Genomic DNA, 20,874 nt, shown 5'->3' with positions numbered 1-20,874 from the left:
AAATATGACTGGATTCGAAATCCTTTTATTAATGATACATCAAACTGGAATCTTTGTCTTGAAGAAGAGGAAGAACTGATTTCCCTTTCATCCGATCAATCAAACATTTGGAATTTCATTTGGATACTTTTTGGATTTCAGTCAGAGATGAATATCCAATTTTCTACGTCGTATTTATGCGAGTTAGGATTTTCAACTCTCACTAACATGAAAAATAAAAAACGATCAAGATTGGAAAATGTCGAAGATGACTGCGAGTTGCTCTGTCTGAAATAAGACCTGATATAGCAGAAATAACAAAACATCGCCAATCATATATTTCACATTGACTATAATTTTTTAAATAAAAATTCATTTGATTTCTATCAAATATTTGAATAATTTAAAGCTTTGCTGAAGGCGTACATATTTTCTTTTTGTAATTATTTATTTAATTATTTTTATATTTTATTTTGGTTGTAAGAATTGTTTGCATAACACAGATATAATATAAGTATAAATAAAAAATTGTTAATATTATTTTTCGTTCTATTTATTTAATTTAGAAATTTCTTCTTCTATGACTACGTAGGTGTGCCGCGAAATTTTTCTTCTTTGGAAAATGTGCCACAAGAGTAAAAAGATTGAGAAACACTGCCTTAGAGTACAGTGGCTTCACTCTTGAAGTATTGTTTTTCTGCCATACTTGCACCTTTGAGATGTGGATGAACTGCTTACTTTCCAGTCATTAAAAACCTTTGAGATGGATGCTTTTGAGTAACAGTTATGTCTTTTGTTTCTTGAATCATGGCTCCTGCTAAATGTGCACTCACATTTTCAAAGTCTGATAGAGCATGTATTTTTCCCATTCTGGCTTCAGATTACTGCAGTTGAACAGTGTGCACTCTTTGTACTCAACGTGACAACATATCCTCACCCCATGTCACAGTTTTCTTTGCCATTTTGATAGTTCATATTTGAAGTGTTTGGTTGTAAGAATTGTTTGCATAACAAATCCTGATCAGTATTTGTTAGAAAAAAACTTTTTTAGTTTTGTATCTCACTTAGTATATTAATAATAATTTTTTTTTTTTTTAATTTATATAATGTAGTTATGGCTATTAGATAGAGATCCATAATCTGAATGGACCTTGTTGAAGAAGACAATGATAGATGCTGCAGGTGCAATTTTTGGATGGGCCTAAAGGAAAACCAAATAGCAATGGATGATTAGCGAGATACTACATCTAATGGAGTGCAGGAAAAACTTTAAGAAAAAAATCTGTAAGATGTATGACAGTTTGATTAAAAAGGAAATAAGGAAGACAAAACAGATATGGATGGAGAAGAGATGTGAAAGGATTGAATATCTGCAAAATGAGCATAAGGAACATCTAGTCCACAAAGAAGTGAAGGAACTATGCAACATCAGGAAAACTGCTCAAGAGGCCACATTCTGGATAAAAACAACAGGGAAATTGTGGGCAAGCAACAGAAAAAGGATAGATGGCAAAAATAACTGAGGAAACTATACTGTGAGGACAGACAACTAGGAAATGACAACATCCAAACAGAAGGTGAACATCAAGACTTTCTGATGGAAGAACTGGAGCAAGTGATTAAGTCAGTGAACAATAACAAAGCAACTGGTATTGATAACATCCCAGCCAAAATGCTCAAATACTTCAGAACAAGAGGAAAACTACCCCTTGACACTCTGAGATCCATCTTTATTCCCATGCCAAAAAAGGCAAGAGCAGCAAAATGTGCAGACTACTGCACAATAAGCCTCATAAGCCACTCCATGAAAGTCCTCTTGAAGATGATCCTATGCAGAATTGAAGGCACGATTCAAGAACAAATTGGAAAAGACCAGATGGGTTTTAAAAAGGTGGTTGGTACAAAAGAAGCAATATTTGCTCTGAATATATTGGCAGAAAGGGCAAGATCAGAATACGGTGCTTGAAATTCTTCCAATTATATTTTTAGGAGTCGCTTATTTAGGGATTTAGCAATAAAATGATTGATGACTTTAACAATGACTTCAACACATCTTATAATTTATTTGTTATTTTTCATTTGTGAACACAAGTCCTCAGTATGAATCAAACAGTTATAATGCACAAAATTAGCTATCCTTTCATTTCTATTAGGATAAGATTTATTTTTACCTGTCATGGAAGGCGCACCATCTGTAATAATAATATATACAAATTTGCTCAGATCAATTTTGTGCACTGTGAGCAATTTCATAAGTGGGTCATATACAGACTTCCGTCTTTTGTTGTGGAAGTTGATAGCCTAAATAAATTTAAGGCTAAGCTGGACAGGCTTTTGGAATGAATGGAAGGGTGAAATGGCAGGGTTTTTTTTTTTTTTTTTTTTCTGATGCTCATAAGCTTGCTTTCTGCATCGTATGCCTCTACTAATCCAATGCTAACTTTCATCTCGGTGGCAAGATGTTGAAAACCTAATAAGAAATTAAATTTTTCTGATAAAATGTGAAATAAAAATTAATGATTTTAGAGATTTTGTTGAAGGCAGTTAATCTTTAAAATTGAGTGAAATTCCCTTTTCAGTTAAGAAAGCCAGAAAATATCTTTGAAACCATTGCGATTAGCATTGCTGAAGCTCAGTGAGCTTTCAGCATAATGAATAATATTGTGACAATTAAACCAATTGCAGGTTATGATGACCATACATCTAAATGGAAAAACATTGCTTCAATTTGATCCAAATCGTTACGTCAGATCATTCTTTGTAATCATCGTTCAGCCGTTGAGCAAAGCAGAAGATCGACAACAACTTTTGTGACGATCTGAGCAAACGTTGACATCAGAAGTTTTGAAACAGTAATCAGACCAAGGAAAAGAAGAAAAGAAGTTTCGCAGGTCATCCCATTTTGCATTCTTGTAGTGCCAAACAATACGAGGTTGGGAATAGCCATGAGATAAAGGTTCCATTGGAGAAGAGACAATCACCAAGTTGTGATCTGAAGTGCCTAAAGGACCTCTCACTTCGACCTTGTACTTAGAAGGGTTGTTTGTGAGAAAAAGATCAAGCGTATTGGCTGTATGATTAGGATTGTCCGGTATTCTTGTAGGTAAATGAACAATCTGTGCAAGGTCATTAGTAATTGCAAAAGCCTCAGCATCTCGACCTGCTGGGTCGGTGTAACTAGAAAACGGAAGCCAGCTGGAGTTGTGAACGTTAAAATCACCAAGGAAAATTACCTCACTGTTAGGAAAGTTGGACTGGAGAAAATAAAGTTGCAAAGAGAGGAAGTCAAAGAGCTCCAAGTGATTAGTGGAGTTGGGAGAACAGTAGAGACAACAGATGAATTTGACACAATGAGGTAGAGAGATTTTAAGCCAGAGAAGATCAAAGAGAGGAGATTCCAAATTGCCAAGTCTCTGACAGGGAATATCAGAACGGACATATGCACAAGTACCACCTTTGAGGCAAAAGGAATCATACAGCAAATAATTTGGACATCTGAGATGAGCAGTAGTTGAATCAACTGATAACTGAGATTCAGTCAGAAAAAGTACATGGGGTTTGGAAGACTGCAAGTAGAAATGGACATCGTTGAGATTGGAATTGAGACCACATATATTTGTGAAATGAATTAGGAAGTCCTTGGGAGGTTTAGATCTTTTGGCAGATAAGCTTGCTCTATTATTTTGACAATTCATGGTGTATTCAATAGTAAGAAAAAGTGGGTGGGACATGCTGTTTGAAGTAATGAAATTTTTGGATATGACGTACATGTGGTAAGAATATACCCAGATCCTTGACATAACGTGGCCTCGACAATGCTCCCCGCATACACACTACTCGGACTCCCTCCAGTCACTATCTGGCAGAGTAGAGGTAGCATGATTATACACTAGCTGATCCGGAAGCCTCCTAGAGAGTTACCAATAGGTTTGTTCCGGTGTACTATCTAGCGGCCGGCCTGCAAACACCGTTTTAGAGCTGTACCCTCGAAATGTAAGGAATATTGGATCTCGCCACGACATTCATCATAACCTCAAAAATCATCACTCATACTGCATGATGGAAGAGATAGGGAAGGGTTGGCCGGAACTTAGCTCTAGAGACTAAACATGGGTTCCACCACTTCAAGCCTCCAATAAGCAAAGTGGTGGTATTTCACCGGTTGATGAGACTCATCTACCACCTAGTACTGCCTGGTAACATAGAGGGGTGGCGTTCCTCCATGTGGTGTGGGCGCCACACCTCGATCCCTGCTTACGTTGGTTCACACCTGGGTGGTCACCCACCATGTACTTGTGCATGGAGGTTAAACCCAGGATTACTAACAGTCCCACCATCGTGAAGGTGCAAGCAGAGGATTTGGCTGTCATAGACCATCCGGACTTCGCCGAAATTGGATCCACTTGACTTAAGTGTCACCCGAATATCAGTTCCATCAGCGTTTTAGACTCCCTGGTAGCAAGAACAGCTAGTCTGGCATATCTGAGAGAATGTCTGTGACAACCTCAAGGACAGATCGTGTCAGTGAAATTATTCTTGCAGGAATGGAATCCTTTATCCCACACTCCACTTTAAAATCTCGTCCTTTATCTAAACCTTGGTTCTCCAACAAATGTACTAAGGCTGTCCAAGAGAAGAATGTTGCATATCGTAATTGGCTTGTTTCTAATTCTTCAGTTTCATTTTCTGCCTACACCAAAGCTCGCAACAATTGTAAAGCAGTTATTAATCAGTCCAAACTAGAGTTTGAACAGTCTAAGAGTAGAAAACTTGCTTCTTGCCCTAATGGTGGCCGAGCATTCTGATCTCTTGCCAAAGCTATTGGCCGCAACTTTTGCCCATCTCTGCTCCCACCTCTGTCCAAACCAGATGGTTCTGTTGTCACTTCAGCCAAGGATAAAGCTGACCTTCTAGCATCCCAATTTTCTTCCAGCTCATGTATTAATGATCTTGGTAAAACACCTCCCACCATTCCTAACACGCTCCATTCAATGCCTTCTGTGGTCTTCCGTCAAAAGGATATCAGAAGGATTTTGATGAATCTTGATGCTAAGAAAGCTCCAGGTCCTGATGGTATTTCTCCACTTGTTCCCAAAACCTGTGCTCCTGAACTTACTCCCATTCTTCGTCGCCTTTTTTCACTTTCTTATACCAAAGGTGTTTTTCCTTCTGCTTGGAAATTTGCTCATATCCAGCCAGTTCCTAAAAAGGGTGACAAATCCCTCCCATCCAATTATCGTCCCATTGCAATTACTTCTACTCTTTCTAAAATAATGGAGAAATCAATTAACCGGCAACTCTTAAACTACCTAGAAACCTTCCGTCTGATCAACGATCGCCAGTATGGATTCCGTCAGTGTCGATCCACTGGTGATATTCTGGCTTATGTTACCCATTTATGGACTAATGCAATGGAAAAGTTCGGTGAAACACAAGTAGTTGCTCTTAACATCTCAAAGGCTTTTGATCGTGTTTGGCATAAAGGTCTTCTAAACAAGCTTCCATCTTATGGTTTGCCAACTGTTTTTAGTAATTGGTTATCCAGTTTTCTCTCTGATCGCTCACTGAGGGTGATGGTAGATGGCTCTCTGTCTTCTAACTTCTCCACTAATGCCGGTGTCCCCCAAGGTTCAGTTCTTTCCCCCACTCTTTTCCTCTTGTATATCAATGACCTTCTTCCATTGACTGGAAATCCTATCCATAGTTTTGCCGATGATAGCACATTGCCTTCAACTTTCCATTTTGAGAAACCTTGTCCTGCTCAATCAGCTTCAAGTTCTCGAAAATCTGCTGCCAATTCCTTAAACGCCGATCTTCAGGTAATTCTCCAGTCGGGCAAAGACAACTTAGTTGATTTCAACCCTTCTAAAACTCAGTCTTGTCTTATATCTTGCAAAAAGGATTCTTCTGCTCCTATGCTTATCTTTAGTGACACTCCAATTTCTAGGCAAAATGATATATCTCTTTTGGGGATTACCCTGACTTCTAATCTCCCTTGGCACAAGCACATTACAAATATTGCTTCCTCTGCATCTAAAAAACTTGGTTTTCTCTTTCGCTCTCGGCGTTACTTTTCTTCCAAACAGCTGCTCACTCTGTATAAATCTCAAATCCGCCCTGCCATGGAATATTGTTCCCACATCTGGGGTGGTGCCCCCAAAACCTCTCTCAGGCTTCTTGATTCCATTCAGAAGAGGGCAATTAGGTTAATTAATGATTCATCTCTAACAGAGTCTCTCCACTCGCTTTCTCATAGACGTACTGTTTCTGCTCCATGCCTCTTCTACAGATACAGTCTGTCCTCGTATAGCACGATAGTTGCGTTCCTAGAAACCCTCGTGCAATGCGAAATCGTGCAATATAAACAACAGGCCCTATGGGAAAAGTAGGGTTAGGTGCTGACCACCCAAGATTGAACACACATTTGGAACCAAAACATTACCAAACAATAAATAATCGGGTAATTTTAATCGTTATAAAATACGTTAAGTATTTTATAACGATTAAAATACGTAATAAAAATATTATAATAAAGTATTTTTAGTATTTTTTAATACTAAAAAAGTATTTTTTACGAATAAAATACATATTTTATTCGTAAAAAATTTATTATATTAAATAAAATAGTCGTAATAAAATACGTATTTTATAATACGTAAGTATAAATTATAATACATAAGTCGTAATAAAATATTGCTAATGCTTTTGCTTCTATCGTAAGCAAACTTGCTTTTTGTTTGATTTTCTATCCAAACAGATGACAGCCGTTCCATCTCTTCCAATTCTTGTGTCTTAATCTAATGGATTTTAATTACACTGAGTTGTTCCTGCTATGAAAGTTGTTTTTATTTTCTCTGCATTCTTTGTAATTCTCGGCGTTGCCTGATTTAGGTCTATAGCACGTGCAACGTGCAATATCACATGGCCTTTCATTTCGCTCAAAGCGTTTCACAATTTCATATTTTTTCTCTATCGACAGAAGCGGACAGAAGCCTTACGGGGGAAACCACGGTGGGCCGGAGGCCGGTGTGATTTTGGCCATAAACCGTAGTATGAGGCCACTATAAATTTTCCCGGTTAAGAATTTTTGATCCAGTCCGCCTCTGTTTATCGATATTGCTTTTTTTTTTTTCTCTGAATCTGCAGTGTCTTAGCCAGAACGCTTCCTTTTCACACCTTTTAAGTATTTTACTCATTTTTAGGGAATAAAGCACAATTACAAAACGAGGAGGCACGCTTGATACACATAAACAAAGCTGCGCGCGTGTAGCAACTGAATAAACAACACCGTAAAGGCCGAGATACACTATTAACACCTCACATTTTACTAAAGCACATTTCTGGGGGTTACTACCATAAAACAATAAAAACAATTTCCAGTTGCGTTTCTGCTAGTGAAATCTGTTATAAACTGGTAGTAAACTCCATCTAATTGCATTTGCTATTATATCGATAACTGGAATTGAGTTGGTTTTTATGTTATTATGGTGAAATGTGTTTCCCCTTCACTGATATAAAACACATAAATACATTTTCAGAATCTTCTTCATTCCTACGTGTTGCGTTCAGTTGGGGTGATTCCGCGTTCGACTGCCATTTCTTGTAAACACAAAGGCGAATCGTGTATAAGCGAATTCGGTTCGTGTTATATAAGATAACGTTCCCCTATTTATAAATCGTGTATGATCGAATTCGTGCAATGTAAACACGTGTTATACGAGGACCGACTGTACTTCCATGGGCACTGTTCTTCTGAATTGGCTTCTATAATTCCCGCTCTCTGTTTCAAAACAGTCCGAACACGTGCCGCCACCAGCCAACATCCCATTTACTGTCCAACTTCAAACCCACAGAACCAACTTTTCATCTTCCTCATTTATTCATTCAACTGCCGTTTTGTGGAACAACCTTCCTTCAAACGTATTTCCTGAAAATTACAATCTACAGAAGTTCAATGTCAACAAATATCTTCTTTTGTCTTCTCAACCTCCAACCCAAGCACGGTACTAAGTACTATAGGTTCTAATACCTCTCGTGTTTGGGGTTCTCATAAAAAAAAAAAAAAAAAACAAATATTAATAAAGAAGTAAATTCTATATGACAATTTTTAGAATAAATTTTTCTTGAATATTTATGTAATAATTTTTTTTCATGTAATCTGTGATTTTTGTGTACTTTTTCTAGAAAGTTAGTTTTTTATGTAATGTTTTTCTTTATATTGTGGAATATTTTGTGGTAGTTTTTATATTATTTGCGATATGGGAAATATTTCATGTTATTTTTTATTCGCAATATTAAAATTTTATCATGAAAAAATTTATCCATTATATTTCCATAGTTGTTAAAAAAAAATTAATAAAAAAAGGTGCATGCATGCTGAGCACGCATGGTAGGTAGTTTATGTGAAACATCCTTCGCATTTATTTTAGGTATTTTGATTTGTATATATTGATTATGAAATAAAAGAGCTTTTTTATTGTAAATATTTTATTGCTCATTCACAAATTTTCATAACTTCTGGAAGACAAGATACAATGGATTTATGATAACTAAAGTAAGAGATGTATACTTGTGATTGCAACGTATCTAAATGTCTCTGGAAAACAGCATCGATTGATGTACCGATCTTGTAATTGAAGCGTCATACGCAGCTGTTAGGGGCACCTAACAGTGGAATGGAATGAAATGAAAATGCGAGACAAAAAAAGGAATTATTGACAAATATTTGTATTATTGCAGTAGTAAGTTTTTTTTTTTTTTAGATAGACCTATGAACATTTTAAACATTCACTTATATGCATGGTTAAGGGGGTAATAAGCTGCTTCTGTCCACCTTCCTGAATCTGCCCCTGATTTGAGATATATCATTAACAAAAAATGCGGAACACGCTCTAATCATACTACTAGTAGTGTGAGTATGGGAAGTGCCTGTGGAAGCTGCGGATGACATCACTTCCATGACCGATAAAATTTACTTGATAGAAAGTCAGAAAAACTGCGAGCCCATTGTTAAAATATTCACAGCTCACCACTGTATGAGCTGTGAATATTTACTATACTGAATATTAATTATACCCAGGGATGGGCTTGGCACACCCAGGGTCCTGAGCTGAATAACATCATTTTACTCTTTCTTAGTGATTCCATTCTTCTGATTCGAGTTCTCTCTCTCTCTCTCTCTCTCTCTCTCTCTCTCTCACTCACACGCAGGGTAACTCAGAAATATTTGGCGCCTCCATGGGCAGGAGCAGCAGCACACGCTTCTTGATTAGACCGGGGTTCGAGCCCGTGACCACCAAATACAGAGGATGCAGAAAGGTCAGGGAATGACCATTGCATATCCCCGGAGCAATATGGCCTTAGTTGCTAATGCTCCTAAAAACCAAATAACAACAGAAATATTTTTTTTGCTGGTGCAGCAAAAGCCTTGGGCTTCCTTTCACCATGTGACTAATAATAATGATAATAATATACAAAAATAACAAAACATACAAACCTGAATTTGAGATGGGAAGGAAATAAATGAAAGTTAACTGGTTGACATATGTGGAAGCTAACTGAAAATATGATTTTTTGTATACATAACCTGATAATAGCTTTATATAATCGATAATATTCAGTGCCTTATGAAAGTAATATTGAAGATAAGTCAATGGAAATAGATTGCTGATAAGTGTAGAATCAAACCTTCTAATATGTGCAGCTGCAATTTCAGTATTATTGTAAATAGTAGCAATCCTTGTACATCTGGAAAAAGAAACATTGAAATGTACACTTTTGGAAATATTGATAGCCAACTTGAGAAACTAATCACATTAAAATTATAGAGATGAATAATTCTGTGACCATTATCAATATAATATCCAAGTCTATATAATTTCCTTTTTCCTTTTTTGGTTGTTACTGTTAATTTTATTCAAAAAAAAAAAAAAGAAGTTCCTGAGGATGTAAATGAACAAAATTTGGACAGAAAAATCTAAAATCATGGAGAAAATTTGGACAATTAAGCACGCATAAATCATCAGCATACCTAAAGATAAAAATATCATGTGGTAAAGTGGCTTCAGATCAGTGTAGATACAAATTAGCAATAATACAATAGATAGGACTGCCCATGGGTCTTTAATTTCTGGTAAACCCTTATACCATCAAAAAAAATTATTAAAACACAAAATCATTAAAAACACATATATCAAAATTAATCATATTAAACTTGAGGATAAGTCAGGAACAGCTTTTTATGTTAAAATTGATTGTTATAACCAATATGGACTTAACAACAAATTTAATCATAAATTTATCACTAATCACATACATGATAATTGTATATATGACAAATTTCAATTGTTAAATTCTTTATCAAACTTAAAATTAATAGATCCTACAAAAAATCCAAGGATTAAAAAAAAAATTTAATTAAGTAATTTTGTTCATTTACTTAAAAATTGGGATAATGACTACATTAATGTACAGTCTACACCAGTTGTATTATTCAGTGCTATTTAAAGCTTTACACAGGATCATTTGTACTTTTGACTTGTGGTCTTGGCGCATTATAGCCTTAGTTGCTAGTGCGCCAATAAAACCCAAATCAATCAAACAATCAATCAACTTTTGACTTGCAAGTTCAAACATCTTTTTTCATCTTATAAATGAAATTTCGAAATTTAACTTGAAGTCTCATCATAAATATCTTCAATTAGAACAATCTATAGAAAATAAATTTATGGATTATATCAAGTACAGTAAACCTCAATTTAACAGACCCCGATATAACAGATTTCGCATTTAACTGGCCGGACAAATAATAATACAGTAATGTACATATTAATCTCGACCATATTATTTTTTTTTTTATTTATACAAACTTCAGTGTTATTATTAATAAAAAATTTATAATAATTACCTATTTCATTTAGTGTTTTGATAATTATTTTTATAATCAAATTCAGGAAATTGTTTTTTATTCTTTCTGAAAATGTGTTCAAATAGCTATTTTCCCAGATTACAGATAACAGATAAGAGCAGGCAATGACTTGCGAGCTGAATGTGATTTGAGACATTAAATGCAGGTCTACCGACTCGCTTTGTTTCGGTCTCAGTCTGCCTCAAGCTATCATGCGGTCAGGTTGTATACAGAGTGTTTCTGTGATTTCTGAATTGTGACTTTATTTATTAAATAATTTTGCATTCCTTACAATTTAAAATGGCATCAAGTGATAGAGGAGTTAAAAGAAAGCGTGTGAACTTAAATGTGGCATAGAAATTTAGAACAAGGCATCTTGTTGAACAAAGCCAGTATCACGTGTTTATGAAATTTATGGCGTAAAAAAACAAACTGTTTCTGATATCCGTAAATCAAAGGCCAAATTGCAACATAATTTTATATTGTACTGTATATTGTATTAAAGCTTTTTTTTTACATTAAGAACAATAAAAAATACCCCCCCCCATGTCACATTCGATTTAACGGACTTTCAGCATTAATGGACACCCCTTCTCCCCTGTTAGTTCGATAAATCGAGGATTTATTGTAATACATGTATTATTTTACATAATTATTTACTTGCCAATTAATAGTCAAAATATTCATATTAAAATTTTAAATACTTATAAATATTTTGAACCTTTTGACTTAATTGCTTGCAACTATAAAACTGTACCCGCTAACATTGGTATTGATACCTTAAATATGGATGTGATAACACAATCAATATAAGACTAATAAAATTTACATTCTTATATTGATTCCAACTGCAGTCATAATATTTCTGGAAATTTGGGAATTGTGGCACGTCCCGAACTTAAAGAAATTCTTTCATTTGAATATAAGTTATGTTGGCTCTAAAAGTATATTTCACTTCTTTAAAACTTAAAAATAAAAATAAAAATCTCTATCATGACCTATTAGAATATTATATACTTTTTTCCTATAAATTCAGTACATCTGTTGAAGCTTACCAGATGTGGAGATTAATCTTGTATTCTCTGAGTACTTATAAAAATCCAAATCTGTTCAAAAATGTGTGCTTGAGTTGGGCACCACAACTTTTCTAAATAAAAATTCATTTGCAAGAACTACAAAAACATTTTGTAATTACTCTGTTGACAAAGCTTCTAATAATTATGCATTTATTTGCAAAGCTTTTTATGTTAATACTTTAAGGAAAGATTTCAGTACAGTGATACTTATAAACCTCTCAGTATTATTACCAAAAAAAAATCTTGGCATTAAATAAAAAATTAGAACTAAATATAAATAATTATAATTTTCCTTATGATTTTCCTCAATAATTATAATTTTATTCCTAAATTTCATAAAACACCTGTAACTTTCTTATGCACGCTTGCAGGAACAGTTATGCCTCAGATACTTGGAAAATGAGTAGCCAGTTCGATTTTGTTGGGAAAGCAAAAATTACAGTAGTAGTGTGTTGTAGGCCTAATGATTCTGATGAGTACAACAAGAGTTGGAGTTGGCATACTATAATGAAAAATAAAGATAAAATAAAGAAATGTGGTCAAGATATAATTTCATCATCAGCTGTGAAATTGCAACATTTGCATAAGTTGATGATGGAAAAAATGGAAGCCTTGTTAATAGTTTGGGTTAAAGGCCAAACACAACAATGAATTGTTAAGGACAACAATAATTCAAGAGAAAGCCAAGATCTCTTTGAATATTCAAAAAGTGCATCTACGCCCACTGAAGTTTCGGGCACATTCTGGATGCTTTGAATGTTAAAAAAAAAAAAAAAAAATAGAGCTAATCTATACAGCTTGAAATTAACTGGTGAGGGAGCTAGTGACTTTGAGACAGCCAAAGCATATCGTGAAACTTTTCACACTATTTTAGGAGGAGGAGGATGTTTTCTACGTCAAGTCTTCTCTGTAGATGAGACCATTTTTAGGAGCAAATGAAGAAGGGAATTTTAAGTTGAAGCCCATGCTAGTATATCACAGAAAATGAAAGGGCTTTTAAAGGATATAAAAAATCTTCTCTCTTCCTGTTGTGTGGCAATCAACTCAAAAGGGATGAGTAACTAGAAAGATGTTCACATAATGGTTTACTTCTGCCCTTCTGCAGAGAAATATTACAAAAATAACAATATCACACACAAGGTGTTGTTGCTGCTTGACAATGCCTCTAGACTCTCAATTAACTTTAAATGAGAAGTCTGATAATGAGTTGAATTTCTCTCAAAAAAAAAAAACATTAGCCAAGATGATTTTGAAACAGAAAGTGTTGGCAAGTTGGCAGTTCAAAAATTCTGCCGAAATTGCAACATCATACATGCCATTAACATTGGTGAATCTTGGTGCAAAATTAAACGTGGCATAATATGGCTGTGAGCACTGAGTACAATTTCCAAGTCTTTGTTGAACATACTGCTGTAATAATCAATGTTGTGGTGCCTCCGTAGCCAGGTGGGAAGGAGCAGCAGTACGTAGCACACGCTTCTTGATTAGACCGGGGTTCGAGCCCATCATCACCAAATACGGAGGATGCGGAAAGGTCAGGGAATGACCACTGCATATCCCGAAGCAATATGGCCTTAGTTGCTAATGCTCCTAAAACCAAATAACAACAACAATCAATGTTGTGAATGTTTAACAGACATTCACAACATGATGTGAAAGGAGATGTGATAGAGTTGGTCAGTTCAAGTAGGTCATCTGTCAAATGAAGACTTACTTGAATTGAGAGGATTAAAACAACTTTGTTAAATGAGAAAGAAAAAGACAGGTCACTCATCAAATTACAACAAAGAAATTAGGCCAAGTTTTCACTTTTAATTGATGAGGCTCTGTTAATTATTGAAGCGATAGAATCCATAGTAAACCGTTGTTCTCAAATGTTTACAATTAGTCAATTTAATGTTTCAGGTAAATTTATAGGGAGAAGAAGATTCCGATAGTGACTTTTTAAGTTCATTATCAGCGCCAAGAACAAGCTGCCTCCAATTGAACACACTGATGTAATTCACCCATCAGGTGAAAACAGTGAGGCTGCCTCCAACACAGATTTCCCATAAGGCCATATGATTATTTCTTATTTTGTAGTCAGTTTTTAGCATTTTTTTTCTTTTTTCACAGTTTAATTTTATTTTTTATATTTTAGTTTTAATTAAATTTTTAAATTTTTTTTTATGTTTTCTAATATTAGTAAGGCCAAATGATGCAAGAAGCTAACTTTTTCTGCATCAGCCAAAAATAAATAAATAAAATAAAATAATAATAATAAAAATAAAACAGATTTTCACAAGTTAATTTTCGAATTTTGCTCTAAACTTAGCTTGACTTACTACCTCCACCATGTTGGAGGCAGCTTATTCCACTGTTTGATAACTCTCTCTACCCATTGGTGAACTAGATCAGATCCAGTCTTCTGTTTTTCCCCAAGATTTTATATTTGTGTCCAGTGCCAGCCCCAGAGGTTGTGGGGCCCTATGAAAACTTATACTGGGTGTTTTTGTAATAGTGATTTTTTAATTTTCAAAATTTTATATACGAATAACATTTAATACATTAATCAACAATATTGTTCTGACCATTTGAGTGGGAGGGCCCTGTTTGACATAACCGGTTGAACACGCTTTTTGGCCAGCACTGTTTGTGTCCCTTGGTTTAATGTCTCACCCACAATGGATAACAGACTTTTCTCATTCGCTTTACTTATAATACTGATTCATTTTGCTCATTCATTTTATTCATTTTTAGAGCCTTATACTCTTCAATTGGATCTCTCCTTAGATGTCTAATTGCAAAACTTTTCAGACCATAATTTCTAAGCTGTTCTTCATATGTGCATTGCTTTGCATGCTTCACCAATCTAGTCACCCTGCTCTGAACCCTCTCCAGAAGTTCTGTGATTTTTTAAAGTGTGGTCTCCAGAACTGAATACAGTATTCCAAGTGCAGTGTAACTATCACCTTATAAAAAGAGATAGGTAATGATAATCTTCTCCCTCCTTGAAAAGCCCTATAAATCATAGACAGGACATTATGTGCCTTCCTGTTTGTGTACTGCTTGTTTGTTATTTGGTTTTTAGGAGCATTAGCAACTAAGGCTATATTGCTCCGGGGATATGCGGTGGTCATTCCCTGACCTTTCCTCATCCTCTGTATTTGGTAGGCATGGGCTCGAACCCCGGTCTAATGTCAGCTTGAATCACACGTAACTCTTTTCTCGAACATTTAGCTCCCCGCCCCCACATGCATAATCTTACATTTATAAGCATTAAATTTTAGTTGTCACATTTTGGACAATATATATGCAACCAATCCAAGACCTTTGAAGGAACATGGCTTGGCTCAAATTGTTAACCACCATTCCAACATTCAAATCATCAGCAAACTTTTACAGCATACCCCCATCAATATCATTTGTGAAAATTATAAATAGGAGGGGACGCAGCACCAATCAATGAGGAACCCCACTTGTTACGTTGAAGACTGACCATTTACAACAAACTTGTCTGTTATCTTTTAAACAGCCTGCAATTTGGCATATGTTCTTACCAGTATCTTCAACATCTTCCAATTTATATAGCAGCCTTCCATAGAGATACAGTATCAAAAGCTTTACTAAAGTCAAGATATATAATATCAAAATTGCCTGCATACAACTGTTTAATAACTACATCATAGTAATTTACCAGATTAGTATTAGTAGTGGCAAATGATGCAAGAAAACAAGCTTATAAAGTATCATCCAAAAAAACACGCACACACACACACACACACATGCTTCACACCATACCCTCTAAGAATTTGTCTAATTCTTCGTTGAATTTATTTTATTCAAACTATCCACTTCTACAACAGATGGAAGTTTTTCCAACAATCAACCACCTGCTGACTGAAAGCAAACTTCTACGCATCTATCCTGCTGCTGTCCTTTTTCAACCTGAATTTATGCCATCAATGTTCAGCTGACTCAATCCATTCAAAGCTTTAAACATCCCAATCAGATCTCCCCACAATTGCATAGTCTCAAGACACTGCAAATTGCAGAACTGAAGTCTTTCTAGGTAAGAGCACCCTTTTGTTCCCTTCACCAATCTGGTTGCCCTTCTCCACACCAGTTCCAGCACATTTACATCCTTCCTAAGTGAGGTCTCCAGACCTGTATACAGTACTCAAGATGTGACCTAACCATGACCTTGTACAGGGGGATAATCATCTTATCCCTGCTTGCAGTTTCTGTATATCATTGACAAAATCCCACAAGCTGTCCTGCTGGCCTGTCTGCCAGGAAACAGCTGTTTACACAAAATTAACTCAGTGGTCTTGTGAGATTTTTAAAACCGTTCAAAGTGTCTATCTGCATAGCTTTTAGGGTCAAGACTGAAATCCAAGAATCTCGGGAACAGTCTTTTCATGATATAGACTGTGAAAATTAATTAGTTTCTCAGAAAAAAGCTGACCCTTTTTCCAAAAAATAGGATCAGCTTTTTGGGAATTTTCTACCAACCAACAGAGGGGAAGGACTATTTACTCATCGAAGTAAAGCCTCAAAGTTCTCTTTCATAATGAAAACAAGTATGCCTCCATTCCTGTAGCCCCCCTTTCAGCATACTTAGAAGAAAACTATGAAAATGTTAAGCTTTTGGAAAAAATTCACTACAAGTATCATGATTGGTTGTTGAAGATTTTAAAGTTAATAATCTGCTACTCAGCCAACAGCTTGGTTACACAGAAATGCCTTGTTTCTCTGCTAGTGAGATAGTCATCCAAAAAAGTGAACATTGGAAAAGAAAAGTGTGGCCACCACGATAGTCTTTAATGCCAATTCAAAGAACATTAAAGATGAGCCACTAATTGATGAGCCACTAATTTTTGTTGGACCTCAGAGATGTTTGGACTGACATTAAAAATGTAGGCAATTTTTTGGGAAACATTGAACATCCAGATTATGAAATGATCATGTGTAACTTGCTGAAGAAGTTCAGAAAATTTAGGTAAAGTGAGGAGTAGAGGGTTCATATTCCATCAAGATAAAAAAAAAAAAAAATGGAAAAAAGATGCCATGGAGGATGAAATGTCAATATGATGGCTACTACTGTTGAATGCTAAAAATGAGAAACAGCCACCAAAACTAGCTGCCTGAGAAAGGTAAAGAGGTTCAAGTGCCCAATTTAGTGTACAGGCAGTTTCCGCTTTACGAGTTTCCGGATTTACAAGGTTTTTTTTTTTTTCCCATGTATCAAGTATCAACAAAATCGAAAATATGAACATTGATTGCAAAAAATGAATGTTAAACATTCATAAATGCTGCATTTCAAACCACGCGTGCAGCTACACAATACAGTGTACCCTGCTTTCGATATTAATCCGTTACCATTGTTATTGTTTGTTATTTGGTTTTTAGGAGCATTAGCAACTAAGGCCATATTGCTCCGGAGATATGCGGTGGTCATTCCTTGACCTTTCCGTATCCTCCGTATTTGGTGGTGACGGGCTCGAATCCCAGTCTAATCAAGAAGCATATGCTACGCACTGCTGCTCCTTCCCACCTGGCTACGGGGACACCGTTACCATTGTATTGTGAAAATATCGTAATGTGAACCCAAAAACACGTTGTTTTTTGGTAATTTGTTCCGTGACCTCAGAAGTTGAAATTTTCGCTATATAACTCTCTAAAAGGTCATTTTTATAGTGTAAATTTATTAGTTACGAATTCAAATCATTAAAATGCATTACACTTTATCGTTATCATATGTTCTGTTATAAGAACCAATTTTTGAACACCTTTGTGATATTTTTCTAGAGCACATTTCTGGAGGTCACGACCACAAAACAAAATCAATTTGCACTTTGCGGTTCATTGGGCTTTTCTGTTACTGCAAGCAATTATAAACGGATAGTAAACTCAATGTTATTGCACTTGCGAAAATGCCGATAGCTGGAATCGTGTGGTTTTTTACATTATTATGGTAAAACATGTTTCACCTTTACTGAAGTCTTCAATCGTATAAAAAACATAAATAAATTTTCAGAATCTTCTCTTCATTCCTTTTTTTTAAGCTTCGTAAACTTGTTACTCTGTGCAAATCGTGTTAGGTGCAATTTGTGCGTTTCGTTAAAAAATGCTTATGTATGCTATTGAAATATATTAAGAAAAGAGAAGATTATCTTGGAAATAAACACCTCTTGAAGCATTTCTTAAGAAGAGGACTCCTTGTGCAACAAACCAACGAGTGCCAAACCAGTAATGAGTGATCAACGAGATTTATTCTTCATCATCATCATTTAATCGATGATGATGATGAAGAATAAATATTCTTTAACATTTGTAAGTCATAAATAATTTCTCTGTTATTATAATTTGCTTGATTTTAAAGGCCACATTTTCCTTTCTTTGTATAAATCAATCATTGTTTAAACGTAAACTAATTAGCTAACTAATTTCATTGTTGATAATGTAACCCCTATTTTTAACATTATGTCTATGGGAAATAAATTCCGCTTTACAAGCACGTGCATGAGGAACGAATTAACTCGTAAATTCGGAAACTACCTGTATAAGTAATCCAGTTTGTCTTCATCTGTGCTTCACAGGAGGACATAGCCTTTGATATTTCCATTTTCAGATATTTTTATTCATAAATAACATATTTGTAAAATGCATAAATGCAAAATAAACCACATGCATTTCCACCAATAGTTTAATTTTTTTTTTGTTTTATTTGTAAAAAATTCTGACATGATAGCACAAATTTCAGGTAAATTTCAAAATTTCTATTAACTATATTTTTAATAGAAATTTTGGAATTTACCTGATATTATAGCATAAATTTCAAGTAACTTTCAAATTTCTGTTAAAAATGTAGTTCAGATTACTTATCATCAGAGAACTTTTCCTTTTCCTAAAATGCAGACTAGTATTTCAGCCCCTACCAAAATTAAATATAGACATTTGTTGTAATTGTAAGATTTTACCAAAATATTTCAAAATGAAATTAATAGAAGTGTAAATTATATAGAAATATTGTTTTGCATAATACTAAATTGTGTACTCTTTCTCAGATCCAAATATCATAAAATTTCTTAAGAATAAAAGAAAACAGCTGGATAAGAAACAGATGTGGCCATCTAATTTTACAAGTCAGGATTCTAATAATAGCAGAAAAGAATCCAGATTTTCAAATATACCAGGCAAGTATTTCAAAATTGCAAAATTTCTTCCTAGGAATAACTTTTTTTTTAAATACTTTTGATAACAAGAGCCAGATATTTATACTTTAAAAAATCAAAATAATATATGTAGTTGAAATGATGCAAAATATACCCAGTCTAATGTGATTATCATACATCAATTATTTATTGTTTTAAATTCTTCTTCTGTGTTGTGAGTTTGGCACTTTTCTGGATTTTATTCAAGTTCAGCTGAGTTGGTCCCTCTCACACAGAGGTTGCAGGACAGGCAAGTTTTGAGTTTGCAGACAGGCAAGCTGATCTGCAAACTTAAAACTTATAAAATTATACACTATGAGACTCTGTGTTCATTCACTGTTTAAACTTCCATAGCTGCATGATTATATTGACATGTAATGAATAAATAAAAATGCAGCAAAACTTTGCTTTAATGGACTGTATTGGACAAAGCCTTTCTGCTAACGCTGAATGTACATTAAACCCAAAAGAAATGCATATGGCCAAAGTTGTTATAATAGTATGAAAAACTGCTGTATTATGAAATAAAATTTATTCAGAATTTGAAGAGCTCTTGATTGCTCTTTCTGATGTGTGACACACTTGAGAGGATTATGTGAGGAAATTCCTGGATACTTGGCACACTTTGCAGCTGTGAACTTGAAAAGGTCTGTACCTTTTCAAATGGTTAGAACAAAATCCTCTGTGACAGGGATGTGGATTGCATTTGAGGGGTTAGTACTAAAAACTCATTGGAGGCTGGTGTATGTGGTTTCACTGAAGACAACACTGATAAGTAGGAATCTGGTACAGAATCTTACTGAGGTAGGGATTGCTGCCATTGAAGACAAGGACACAGATGAAGAAGAGGGGACCATCTTCAAGCAAAAGCTGTCAAAGGTCAGAGAGGTATTCTCAGATTCTTAGGGAGATAATTGTTTGGAATTAGCAAAGGAAACCATCAAGCAAAGTTTGACTGTTTCTTCAAGTCCTTCTACAAGTGCACCCCATAAAGGGTGCGCCCCTTCTACAAGTGCACCCCATAAAGGGTGCACCCCTTCTACAAGTGCACCCCATAAAGGGTGCACTTGTAGAAGGACTTGAAGAAACAGTCAAACTTTGCTTGATGGTTTCCTTTGCTAATTCCAAACAATTATCTCCCTAAGAATCTGAGAATACCTCTCTGACCTTTGACAGCTTTTGCTTGAAGATGGTCCCCTCTTCTTCATCTGTGTCCTTGTCTTCAATGGCAGCAATCCCTACCTCAGTAAGATTCTGTACCAGATTCCTACTTATCAGTGTTGTCTTCAGTGAAACCACATACACCAGCCTCCAATGAGTTTTTAGTACTAACCCCTCAAATGCAATCCACATCCCTGTCACAGAGGATTTTGTTCTAACCATTTGAAAAGGTACAGACCTTCACCTTCTTCCAATGGGGTTCTCTATTTGAATATGGCAGACTTAGGATTATAGTTGTGGATGTTCTGCAGTCCTTCACTTTCTAATATCCTCCGCTTTGTCTTTTCCATTCTCCAAAACCTTTATGATAAAGTCCCCAATGCATTGTCCACAAGAGAAACCTTCAGGACTTCAGTTTGATAAACATATACAGATTATTTTCCAAGTTTGTTATCATCTGCCTGAAGCTCAACACCACGTAACCATCACACTACTAAATGCTGCTTGAATATTCATGCACTTACTGTTTGTGCACAGCTTCGTGTCATAAACCACC

At 35.2% G+C, this 20,874-nt stretch overlaps 1 protein-coding gene across 1 annotated transcript in view; it reads left to right on the top strand.

Moving 5' to 3' along the window:
• The window catches only part of LOC150084737 (RNA polymerase II-associated protein 1), a 630,471-nt gene that overhangs the window by 150,280 nt on the left and 459,317 nt on the right, over nt 1-20,874 (top strand). The window contains exon 8 of the mRNA XM_090376342.1: nt 19,011-19,139. Coding sequence (XP_090232468.1) covers nt 19,011-19,139 — 129 coding nt within the window. The remainder of the gene's footprint in view (nt 1-19,010; nt 19,140-20,874) is intronic.

Source organism: Mastigoproctus giganteus, chromosome 6, assembly GCF_048544385.1.
Source record: "Mastigoproctus giganteus isolate SK-2022 chromosome 6, ASM4854438v1, whole genome shotgun sequence".
NCBI classification, from domain to species: Eukaryota; Metazoa; Arthropoda; class Arachnida; order Uropygi; family Thelyphonidae; genus Mastigoproctus; species Mastigoproctus giganteus.
Note: the sequence above shows the minus strand (reverse complement) of the source record. Positions and strands in the feature narration are given on the sequence as shown.